The 13,137-nt window shown below is 40.2% G+C and overlaps 1 protein-coding gene across 3 annotated transcripts in view; it reads right to left on the reverse strand.

Annotated features, from left to right (window-relative positions):
* utrn (utrophin) overlaps positions 1 to 13,137 on the reverse strand; it is a 170,390-nt gene that overhangs the window by 1,463 nt on the left and 155,790 nt on the right. For all 3 annotated transcript variants that reach the window (XM_023407066.2, XM_087174192.1, XM_087174191.1), the window contains 5 exons: positions 8,402 to 8,563; positions 7,006 to 7,243; positions 3,419 to 3,494; positions 2,978 to 3,061; positions 1,196 to 1,221 (listed from right to left, as the gene is read on the reverse strand). In XM_023407066.2, coding sequence (XP_023262834.1) covers positions 1,196 to 1,221; positions 2,978 to 3,061; positions 3,419 to 3,494; positions 7,006 to 7,243; positions 8,402 to 8,563 — 586 coding nt within the window. The remainder of the gene's footprint in view (positions 1 to 1,195; positions 1,222 to 2,977; positions 3,062 to 3,418; positions 3,495 to 7,005; positions 7,244 to 8,401; positions 8,564 to 13,137) is intronic.

Below are 13,137 nucleotides of genomic sequence, written 5' to 3' on the forward strand. Positions count from 1 at the left end.
CACATTTTAAAACACAACAGTGAATGTAAGGTATAATATGTGTTTGGGTTCAAGCAGAGCCACTGACAGTTAGTACTCCAGCAGGTGCAGCAGGTGAACCTGCCTCATTTCTCTTCATCAAGACATCACTGTGTGGAAACATCAGAAGTTCGAATAAAGTAATCGGGTTTGAAAGCTGGTAAATGGACTGCAGTCCCTCAAGCCAGTTACAGTCCATTAGGAGCTCAGTGTGGAGGAAAGGAAGGAGGCGGGCGCGGATGATGCAGGAAAGATTTTACAAAACATAGCTGTCTTCCTAGAAATGGAATTAGGTACTTGAACCTATTCACCCATGCCTTTGTGTGAAAATCAGCAGAGAGTGTACTGTGAACAGTATTTGCCAAGGACAGTACAAAAAGGAAAAGATGAAAAGGCTGACTTAAATACCAGTAAAAGTAGAGTGTGGTTCACTTCATTTTCTACATGTACTGAATTCAAAGTGCATATTACGGGTGTCATACATTATCATGATAAAGTTGATCTGGCTTAAATTAAATTCAGAGGTGTAAAATGTTGAAAGGGAAGAGTTGAGGTGCAATGGTCATCGAAGAAGAAAGCAGAAAAGAAAGTAGGAGATGAAAATGATATGCAACAGCCACGACAAATGAATTCATAGCAAATATGCAGTTGGATTGGCGTGTGAAGGTATTAGCTGTGTGTGAAGAGACAAGCAGAGCAGCTTAAAAAGACACCGTGAGAGATGAGGAATGGAGCGAGCGGAGGGGCACCAGGGTGTGGTAAATAATTACAGTGGGAAGAGGTCAGTGACAACGGCTTTCACAACAACTCTGTCCCAAAATGCACCTTGGCCTCAGACCGGGGGAGTGAGAGGAGCTGCTAATGGCACTCTCTAGAGATCCATTAGCTGTCTCTTTCTCACAGGCCACCAAATGTGGAAGGATGAGCCAGGTGAATGCTACAGAGAAGACTACTTTTGTGGCAGAAGCTGTAATTACTTCTAAAGTGTTGCTCTCCAACTTCTCACACCTTTATCAATTACTAAAATACAGACCCAAAAACTGTGTCTACTCCATTGTGTGCACACACACAATGGAGTAGACACAAAGAAAACAGAAGCTTCTGCAGAAGCTGCAAATACACAGACTGATTTTAAGTACTGTTGTGTGTCTAAAAGTGTGGAAGAACTATGTCTTACCTGTGGTCTTGAGGGGAGGCTTGAGGCTGTGGGAGACAAAACAAAGAGACAATAGAATAGTTTAACACTTGAACTCCCCAATTCATCTCTGTTTTATAAGTCTACACTAAATTATCAGCCTCTGGGTCCCTCCCACATATTCATGCACAAACTCAGCTCTGTGCTGCTCGGCTCCGGTGCCTGGGAGCTGTGCAGTAACCAAATGCTAATAGCGCTTGCTGGTGCGTCTGGCAGATTAGAATGGATTTTTAACTAAAGCCCTCATAGGAGTTTCAACTCAAAAATTCGAAGGCAATCTAAAGCCAGTGAGCTCTAACTCGCTTTTCGAAGATTTTTATTTATTTTTCTATTTGATTAACGTCCCCAGAGGTGGGTATTCTTTCAAAGTCTGTTATAAAGAGTAATGAGGGTCTAAGGTTTTTCCTGATCATATCAAATCCTAAATTGAAATGATAATTAAAAAAAAACCTCAAGGCCGCTGTTTAAAATCTATGTTTGACAAAGCATTTCATCGGAATCAAAACCACAAAGTCACAATGCAGTGGAGCCAGCACGCACCACACAATAATTCCAGTTTCTGAAAAAGCACACGCTATATACCACTCTTCACTGAAACACAGTTTCACACACACACTTTTGAATTCATGACTACAGATGAGTGCATAGCTGCGCACGTTGCCATTATTTATACATGGCACTCCACAGTGCACTCGCACACACACTCACACACATGCATACACCATCCACAAACAAAGCTGGATGGCATGAAAAAAAAAAGAGAGAGAAAAGAAAGAGAGCAGGAAGGAGAAGACAGAAGGGTTGACTAAACTAGTTAGAGGAAGTGAAGGAGACAATCAAAACATACAGGATGAATCTCAATTAAATTTTAATTATGTTGATTGTATCAGGAAAATACCAACGTTTCTCTTCATTCTGTTTCTATGTCATTTATTGCTGCTACGTTGTACTGCCATGGCGTGATCAAACTCTTAGTATCAATTGAATCAATTAAAAACAACAAAGGAACATCTGTAAAAAAAAAAAACTGAAAATTTTAATGTCATAGATTCCCAAATTCAGCAGATGCTATTTCCCAAACTAACACATCTACAGATTCCAGTTTACTATTGCTATTATAATAATAATATGTAACATGTTAGAAAGCAGCAGCAAAGATTAAAGCTTAAATCAGCAATTTTGTTTACCTGAGACAATTAGTCAACTACAAGAGTTGATCAACAGATAATTAATTGGCAACTACTCTGATAACAGCTTAATAGTCTCAGTCATGTTTAAAGCAAAAGTGCCAAACATTTTCTAGTTCTAGCTTTTCAGTTGTGAGGATTTGCTGCTCCTCTTTCTCATATATGGCTTTAAACTGAACCTCTTTTGGACTGTTAGTCAGAATCAAAAAGGTTTCACTTTGTATTTTGGGAAGATGTGGTGAAAAAAATTGTAATTTTTCAACTTCTTTTACTCGTTAATAATCGTCAATGTAAATAATTGTTGCCCTATAATATTTTGTAACTGAAATAAATTCTACTGATTTACATTTCAGTGAAACAAAACTATTTCTCACATAAGAAGCGCACATACACACTGGGCTAATTCACACATCTTATAAGCCACACATGAATTATCCCAGCGAGGGATGAGGCATGAACAGTTAAATGGAGTGGCATGCGCTATTTTTCTACTGACCAGCGACCTTGTGGCAAAACACAAACCTGCCCTCAGAGGCTGGGAATACAGGGTGGGGGGGAGTAGGAGTGGGAAACTTACGACTGCATGCAGGGAAGGAGTTGTTAATCTGCTCCATTACATCTGCCAGGTCAGAGCTGCTGTTGTGGGAGTCTAGCAGCTCATCTGAACACACGCGCACACGCACACGCACACGCACACACACACACACACACACACACACACGCACACACACACACACACACACACACACACACACAGAGGGTGAATTTCATTTACCACAGACACACTTGGACACAACATTGAACACCAAATTTCCATTTGCAGAGAAACAATGTGAAAGTCTTGTGAGCAATGCTCAAACTTTCATTGTACCTGAAGCAAAATGTTGTAAAATGATGAAAAATGTGGCTTCTGACATAGTGACAAAATTCAAAGGACAAACCTTCATATATCAAGATCAATGGTAGCATGAGTGTCTGAGGCTGAGTATACAAGTTTCTTTGAGCTTGAGTGTCTCACCTGAGTTTTCACTAAGTGGCCCTCGATCTTGCGCAGCAGGAGAGGACACTCCATTTACCCTTGAGTCCACATCCGGCTGACAGAGAGAGAAAGAGTGAGAGTGAGAGTGAGAGAGAGTCGAGGGAAGAAAACAAAAAAGAAAACTCCATCATTATAACACAATTATTTTGAGATCCGCTTGACAACTTCAAAATTAGCCTTGCTTCACTGCGGCAGGCGGAGACAAGGGAATACCAGAGGGCGGCACAATGAGGCTGTTGTCATGTGTACAAAAACATTTCTCATAAACAATAATAAACATGCTACAGTATGAATCACATTCAAAGGAAATTTTCACAGATTTTTTTGTGTTGTAGCTAATTGTTGTTTGCTGAGGGATTTCAGTGAATGTGACAAAAAAAAAAAAACTGTACCACCAACATGAAAGATTAAAATGAAGGTCGCGCTACCCAGCCAAGAGATATAACAAATATTCCTATATCCATGATTATACATGTTGCACGCTGTGTAATGAAATATGTTAGTTTCTGCCCCGATACAGAAGACATATATTTGTCTCGTCTTTCTATCAACAGGTTTCTGCCCTCACACCTGTAGCCGAGCCTCTCATTTGAAAATCCATCTCTCTTGAGGCAGATGTGTCTGACATTAATGCAGCCAGCACAGTAGCAGACAGTGAATACAGATGACCTACAGTAATCTAATCTGATATTCAGGATGTTTTTTGACAGAGCCTTGACTGTAATAGATTGTACCACTGTTGTTCTTGTTCAAAATGCTTTCCACTGTTGTCTGTGTGATGTTTCTGCTCTGCAGCCTCATCTTGATATCAGCCACTGAGCTCAAACTGACTTACAGGACTTGCAGTAAATGTGTGGCCCAGAATGTTTTGAATATCACTGAAAAGACTGTTTCAGGCAAAGGGGAGAATTTTTGACGAGATAATAGTAGAGATTCACAGAGAAACTGATCGTTTGTGATCCCATTTTTTCATCACACATAAGCACAATAAATAAATACGTCTGATTCAAGTCACTGATAAGAAAAGTCTGATTAAACCAGCAATTTGTCAGAACAATGACAGAAAAAGCCCATTTCCTCACAATAAAACATAATAAAACACTATTGTAATCAATCAATTAGACATCAGGGGTTGTAGCTAAAATAGCCTGGACAGCTAATCAGTTGGTGAATACATGCTCTGTAGCTCTGATGCACAGACGCACATACTTGAGGTCCAGTGACATTTACAGCAGAATATCACATCCCCCCTCCTCCCTTTAGCTTTTCAGCTGAAAGAAACCAAATCAATGTTGCCTCCCTCCCCTCCTGCATCACTCCTCTTCTTCTTCAACTCCTTCATCTCCTGATGCCCCCGGCGCTAGTAAAGGCTAACACGTTGGAAACGTCTCTAGAGCACAGCCAGTGTCTTGAGGCTCGTCTTAGAATAGCTAAGGTCAGGGCTTTGGTCAGCCTTCAGGAGTGTGAATTTAATGCGTGCCATTCAGCCGGTTGGGTTTATTATTCTGCAGCTTGGCAGTAACACTGCTGTTGATGGAAAGACATGTTGACGTATCGTCAGGACTCTGGGGACTCAAATGTCACACAACAGAAGTTCTTATTTAGCGTGGGGATGTTTGTGTGGATGCAGATAGTTGTGCGTGCCATTATGTTTGCATTTTTTTGCCTTTCAGAATCAGCATCAGAATCACATTACTTCCGGATGTGGTGGCATTGGTGCAGAAAAATCTCAACAAGCCACATGGAAAACTCAATGTATACAGGGAAGCAGTACATTCTGTACATTACAGTTAATTGTACTGAATATACACACAAATGTATAACACCTATGATTTATTTATGGTACATTAACAGTATAAGAAGTAGTTAAATTAACTTAACATCAGCCAGCTACGACAATGAAAATCTGCTTAAATGTTAATAAATCAGTAGTGATAGTCCAATAATATAATATATGATAAAAACACTGACAGGGGACACTTTCACTTTACAAGATTCAATATGTTTACTTACAAAGACATACTTCTAATGGTACTTCCACAAAATATTGAGTTGCTTACTGTGTATACAGATCAGTATGTCAAGAATTATCTACAGTTTAAAAATGGAAAGGCATCCACAATATGGTGAGAGCTGGGTGCAAAAAAAAAAAAATTTTTTTCTGTCAAAATGTTGATCTTCATCCATTAAAAATCTGCCGAGTCACATCAGCAGCCTTCCTCAGGCCATATTTGTTGTGAGTTATTACTGTGCCCTCAGCTCCACAGCTACCAAAGAGCCAATACCTGCCCCGGTGTTTGCTCAGTCTGATTTGTCAGGATTGCTGTTTGTTTGGCTTGGGGGTTGTGCATTTCTCACTTGGCACAAACAATCCAACCTAGGTGAGCAATTAGGCTGCGCATAAACAAATCTGGAAGTTATTGATAGAGGGACTGGAGACGGCTGCTGGACTCCTGCATGGAATGGTAATGATTTGATTAAAATCTAATCTGACCGTTGATGAGGGGTTGTTATTCAAAGGCACAAAAAAGTAAGGATAAAAACTGATGGTCTATCAGGTCTTGCCTATAGATATGTGCGTATGTTTATGTGGGGATTAATACGTGCTCAAGTGCATATTTACGTCAATGATTTATTTGAATGACTTTGAATGAATCCTTTCAATTTATTGGAGACCTTCTGTATCAGTGTTTCACTTTTTAAATTAGTTTTTTTTTAATATTTTTTTTATATTTTATGTGTTGCACTGACACAGCCCTGCCAGCTGCTGTGTGTGAGGGAGTCTGTGAACTGTGATTACTGCCCTGCTGCTCTTCAAAAACAAGCCTAATGAACTAAAAGAAAAGGCAAAATAAAAGGCAGAAATTAACTTATAAAGTCACAGTTGAGTAAGTGTAATGCTAAAAGGCTGCAAAACAGCGGCTCATTCCGAGAACAATAATTAATTTCACTTATCTATCTAAAAGTGCAAGTGCATGTGAATCATAAGGGAAAACTCTTCTACAAAGATGGGTTGTGCTGCATTAGCTTGTCATTAAGCAATAATCCTCAATCTCCTTCTTTGCTGCTAATTTGCTAAATATGCCTCTCATATTGTACTTTGCTGTTTTGTCTCAACTTGCAACTACCTTTTATTAATACTGTTTTTGACAGATATTGGTGCAATTTTGAGACTAACTGATCAAAGTATTTTTATTTAAGTTGTGGCTCACTTAAGAAATCCTCCTTTAAAAGCTGACAAATGCTGTTAACTGGCCTTTATATCATGGTAATGCAATTATTCTACTTGAGGTCTTTGTCTCTGTTGTTTTCTGTCTCTCAAGCTCCAACACTACGGCCATTTTTTCTGCAAATGGCCTCTTCAGAGCAGCAGTTTCAACCAGTTCACTTTGCAGTTGTCAAAGAGAAATGCACAACACCAAGAAACAACCCAGCGTGTTTTTTTTTCTCTGAGGAATGACTATTTTGACAACACATGAGTCTTTGAATATCTATCTGTTCCTCCTCTCTGCCATAACCTGTGGCTTCTTGGGATAAAACTGTCCAACAAATCAATGTTATGTCACCTGGTGCAATAGCTGTCGGAGGCGGTGGAGCTGAGACTCCAGCTGTTTGTTGTGTTCCTCCAGGATGTGCATGCGGGCCTCCAGACGGCCCTTGTGTTGACGTAGCAGCTTGGCTTCAGCTAGAAGATCTGCCTCATCGGGATGGGCAGAGGGGCCCTCTGACTCCCAGGGGCTTCCAGCAGGGGCCCCTCGCTGGCCATGCTGCTCCTTCAGCTGCTCATACTCCCTCTGCAGGGTCCTGGGAAATGAGGATTAGAAACACAACACAAATCTGTCACATGTATGCATACACCACATCTGTAATCATCTGTTTTATTTTTATGTACCAATGTATGTACAGTATATTTATGTGTATGTACAGTATATGACATGTATCTTATATTGTTTTTATTGCACTATTTTTAGGGCCATTTTCATATTTTTTCAAACTTGTTAAGTAGCACGGCTTTGTAGCCATTTGTAACATTAGCTTGACAGTGTTATATTACTGTGAGCCTGGGCATGTTGCAACCACAACCCCAGAGGGCATCTCTCTCTCGTGTGATCTTTCCTGTGATTAAATAATTATCACAACTATGTGATTCAGTGTTGTTGTCATTATAATTTTTTTTGTTTTGTTTAGTTTTTTTTTTTTTTTTTAATTCCTGACGGACTCTCAAACAGAGCTTTCAAAAGCCTCTTCCTTAACTCTGCTCCAACAGTGGGGTGCCACATAAAAATACCCCACTCATGTTTACCTCCTCTTTCTCAGTGAAATCCTATTCCAAGTGGATAGACAAACATAAAGGACCACCCGCCAAATCTCTCGCCTCTCTCCATCCTCACCCTCTCTCTCAGTGCAGAACCATAAGCTGCAGTGCTTTACTTAAGTTGGCATTTATGAGCCAAGCAGTAAAGCTCTCTCTCTCTGTCTCTCTCTCTCTCTCCTCCTCGCTCTCCCGGAGAGCCTGTGTATGTGGATAATCAGTGTTAAATCACTCCAGTGGAGCCACTGGCTTTGCAAAAGCATCTCTACAACAATGGGTTGTACAGTGACTCTGTCTCTAAGCCATTTCCATTTACTAATCAAACCGGGGAAGGACTTGGTGTCTGAAACAGACTGGGGGTACAGGAAGTGCATCTATGTTCGTGTATTGTGCAGTACAGTGTGACAATGAGCACAAATATTCAGATGAGACCAGGAAGCTGTGAGTAAACAGTGAATGTGACAAAGAAAAGAAAAAGATAAACACAGATTTTTTAAAGTATTTTGAACATTCCAGTTCAGAAATAAGCAGAAATAATTTAAATAATCTAAATTATTAATAACCCCGTCTTGATCTTGAAGAAGATTGTCCAAACAGAAGTTGTTCTCCCTACATGCTGGGTCTTAACCAAGCTCAGTATAATGCCCTACCTCTGCTCCTCCTCCAGACGAGCGATGATCCGCTCCAGCTCGCCTCGCTCCTCCCTCTCCACGGCCTGGAGGATCTGAGCAGGACTCTGAGGCTGACTGCACGGGGAGCCCTCCCCTCCCAGCGTCTGACAGTACTGCAGGATCAGGGCATGCTCATCGTCCCTGTGGAAAGGAATGAAGTGTTATGTGAGGATTGAGGACCCAGACATCTTGTCCCTGTTACATCAGATCACTTCCCATTCTGTTCAGTTAGGGAGGGGCGACTTATTTAAGCACTTATTTCTTGTAAAATAGATGAACTGCTGCCTCAACAGGGTTTCATGTCATCTTTCATCAGCCAGGTTCACAGCACATAAAATAGCAAAAGCTTGTAACAAATGCACTTGTGAGAAAAAAGTCAGCTTAAAAACAAACAAAAACAGCAGTTTCCAAGCAACAATCTAAACAAAGATTGTGGTAGCTGCCACAATATATAAGATCTTTAGCTATTGTAGGTCTGTGACGTTGTAAGCTCCGCAATCACTGGTGGAACACAGATGTGTCAGTCTTTACTATCTGATAACTGGAATAAGGTGAAGGCAGTGCGGAGGTGGAGGGAGCAGAGAAGAGAAGAGAAAGAGCCTGGCAGACAGATGGAAAGATATGGAGGGAAGGAGGTGCCGGTGTCTGCTCTTGCGCATCTTTACATGTGTGTGTCTGTCCGTCTCTGTATGTGCTATCTCAGTTATCTGAAAGGGGCTGGCAAGTCTTTCCAAAGCCCAGCTGTCACCTTCATTCTTAAACACAACCTGAGCCTTGAAGAATAAAACCTGACAACCGCACGCACGAAAAACAGGAACGCAGACTGTTATTTAAAAGTCCTTTCCATTGCTAAAGTGACTGCCAGTTCCAGAGCCAGTTTGACAGCTTGAAATAGACTTGGGTGAGACAGTTTAGTGGCATGCTAGCTCCACATGTGACTTTCTATCCACAAGTAATTCTATTTTGACATTTATCATGAATCCAGCCAGTTCAAATATCCGCCTGTGCTCAGACTGTCATTCAGTGTTAATATCCTGCGATTATGCAGCATTAAAGCAAATACATCTGCACCAGCATGGGGCCAAAAACCTTGTTATAAATATATATTATGCTATTACTTCCGATAATACAAAAACATGGCAGTACATTTTTATAACATAAAAATGCTCAATTAATTGCTGAGATCTGGGAACACGGCAACATCAAATGCTAGTTTAGTTAGTTCTGTTAAGATAAGTATAATGGATGTTATAATAATAATTTTACAATTCACTTTTGAGAGATTAATTTCATTTGCATCACATAAAAGCAGGACAAAACATGAAAAATCAAGAATCAGCAATCATTTTTATTTTTTTAGCTGCATGTTTCTGATGTAAGAGTTACTTTTTTGTGTAAGTAGACTCTTGGCAGCTTTTAAAAGACAGTGACTTGCTACAAAGTTCACACACTCTTATCTGGGCGAGACCATAACTGAGTGCATAATCCTTGGTTATAATGAGTAAGTTAATCAAATACGCTCCGGAGAGCAGTTTGACAAACTGAAACGTCTCAAGTTTTACATAAGACACCCTTGAACTGCACCATGGGAGACAATCAATGAGTATTCAGCAAATATTCAGGATGCCATTATCACCACATGCATTATAAGAATGGTTACGAATAGGAAGCTTTTTCTCAGAGATGACAGTAATTATACTATTTTGTGACCAAGGACTGGGGCGAGGGGAGAGCTAATGAAAGGTACAGAAAAAGAGGCTTTCACCTCTTCACATAAAAGGAACAATATGCCAAGCCAGTAGCCCTCCATGTGTGTTGAAGAGAAAAGGTTTTTTTTTTTTATCATTAACCAGCCTAAGTTCATTCTGTGATTTGAAGCACAAGTTTAGAGGGTTTCTTTTCTTTTAAGAATAGGATTTACGTCAACTGTGCATTCAGCCTTTCATGTTTTTTGCAAAAATGAAAGGCCCCATTAATAAAAGACACATGAAATAAACTTTATAAGCAGGGAAAACAACATGTTTTGAACCTGTCTGAACTCTCCATTAAAAAAAAATAAAACATTCCACTGCTTTTCTTATTTTCTATTCCTATCTCCTCTGACCAGTAGCTCCCTCTCACCTATTACTCTATAGTTCCTTCCAAATTATCTTTATTCATTTATTACTCTTTCTTTCTAATTTGTATATTACAGAACACTAACTTTTTATTTTTTCTTAAAACTCTTACTGAGCTTTAGTTACAGTGTATGCACAGATATATGTAGTTATTCATCAATTTCGGTGGAACGTGGAGACTGGAGCCACGCTGGGACTGCTGAGTTCCTGATAAATGACATTAAGAAAGCCGGCAGAGACAGGAAGCTGGATGTCACACTGCCACTGCGCTGACAGGGATGATGAAGAAAGGCTTAGTTTCTTTAGTGAAACGTTGAAAATAGGTGGCAGTGTTGCATGCTGGGGCCAGGGGATGGGGGTCCTCCACAGTGAGTGACCAATTAGGCAGGTCCCTGGCAAGAGGATGCTGCAGAGGACATTATGGCTGGCAGGCTGGAGGAGCCTTCAGGACAGTAGGAAGGGGATCATTACATGTGAAAATGGAGACTACAGGGGGTAGGGCTGGCTCACTAATACTGGAATACTGGGACAAAGAGGAAGTACAGTGAAAGGACTGGAGGCTAAGGCAGCGTGGTGGTGGTGGTGGAAGATGAAGGGACACAGAGAAGAAAGAGATGATAGAGCAAGAGAGCATCCGTGTGGAAGAAGAATTAAATGTGAATAATGGTGATGAATGGAGAGGCTATTAGCTGCAATGCATTGTGAGTATAAGTGTTGTGTTTGGAGAGGGTGAGCGGAGGACACTGCTCAGGGAACTTTTACAGTCTTTACACAACAACAATAGTCTCTGGGCCTGATGCCTGGCTAATATATCCCAAAGCAAGCAGCCCCTCTCGAGCTGAATATCATCTGCGTAGACTGAGCTCAGAGAGAAAGAGTAAGAGATAAAGAAAGAGAAACAAGGAAATCGGGAATATGAGGGAAAGAGCAGGGAGAGGATGAAAGAAGGGCAGAAGCTACTTTCATTCCCCTCTGGTGGGATGTTAAAACCTCTCTTTCTATGAGGCTTCCATATTTGGTGATTGATCATTGTGAGGTGTATTGTTTACAATGCAGGGCTTCAAAAAAAAAAAAGTATTTCCATGTTTACCTCTGTGCCTAGTGTTTAATCTGAAGGTTGCCTGGGCTCAAAGATAAAACATGATTAGACTACAACTAAAAATGATGAAAGGAGGAGAAGAGAAAGGGGGGGCGGGGGTATGATGAAAAGAGGTTTCAAAAGAAATTAAAAGGGACAGGAATAAAGGACAAAATATGAAAGACAACAAAAAGGGACAGCACTGGGGGAAAGACTGGAAAGCAAGAGATAACCAAACAAAAAAGCCGGGTGAAAAGAGGGAAGCGGGAAGTCTCGTCCTCGGTTATGTCCCGAGGCATTGATGACAACATTGTGCTTCAGCTGGAGGTCAGAGAAAACAGGCATCATGACTTCCTCATTAAGGATTCCCTTTTAGATAAAAGCAATGCAGGACAAAAATGACATAAGCAGTGAGGCCACATGCACACAGAAACTTTATCTCTCTCTATCTCTCTCCCACACACACACACACACACACACACACACACTAATTACTGATATCACTGCACAGCTGGCAGCGAGTCCACATCAGTGTTTGCAGCATTTGAAAGATCAGGAAATACAAGCCAAAAGTCAAACATGCATGTAATTGGCTAATGCAGTCATCCATGTTACACTATGTTACCAAACCCTGCCAGGAAGACACCATCTACTGTCCTGTCACACATAGTGGGATCTGTGTGACTGTGTGTCCTCACAAACACCCAGATGGAGTGGAGTGATAGACAAAGAGGCTTGTGTGGAATCAGCTGTAGGCGGGAGAGAATAAATCTCACAAAAAGAGAGGAAAGACAATCAAACACTCCAAACCAAAGACATTAAAAAGGAAGAGGAAGGCGAGTTATTTCTTAGCTGAGAAGTTTGACAGCACTATGTACAGCTTCATCTTTTTCAGAAGAGATATGGCTGAGGGTAGTGTTTTACTGTAGTGGTATCTACAAAGCACAATACTTCTATTTTCACAAAGTTACTTTTTCCTTAAAAGTAGGCCTTAATGAGCTACTGGCTGATTCTGACCTTTTAAAAACAGCCTGTACTTAATTAAAAATAATGCAAATTAAATGTTTTTTTTAAATGTTATCACATTTATGACATAGTAGACTAAGTAGAATAAGTTTCCCTGCAAAGACCTACATTAACCATATGCACAAGTACCAATTTTCATCACAAAGATCTTTAGAGCTCTTAGTCAAAATTAAGAGCCAATGTGTGAGTAATCAATTCAAATAAGTTAATTATCCTCCACAAAAACAGCAATAAAAATCTAAAACCGCAGATAAATTGGATGTAGTTCATTTCCTTTCCAATTAGTGATACTGTTAAGAGTGTAATAAATAAAAGTTTGTATAATTTGTCAGACCCCAAAGTTCTCCACTGAGAAATGTGATTATTCATTTAACAAATAATAATAATCAAATTTGCCTCTGCGTTGCAAAAGAAGCACACTAGATGAAAAAATAATGATTTCTTTCATGAAATTTAAAGTATGAGGAATACTAGGCTTTATGCGCACAACTACA

Source organism: Seriola lalandi, unplaced genomic scaffold (genome assembly GCF_002814215.2).
Source record: "Seriola lalandi dorsalis isolate HSWRI2012SDOR001 ecotype SW California unplaced genomic scaffold, Sedor1 jcf7180002054326, whole genome shotgun sequence".
Taxonomy (NCBI): domain Eukaryota; kingdom Metazoa; phylum Chordata; class Actinopteri; order Carangiformes; family Carangidae; genus Seriola; species Seriola lalandi.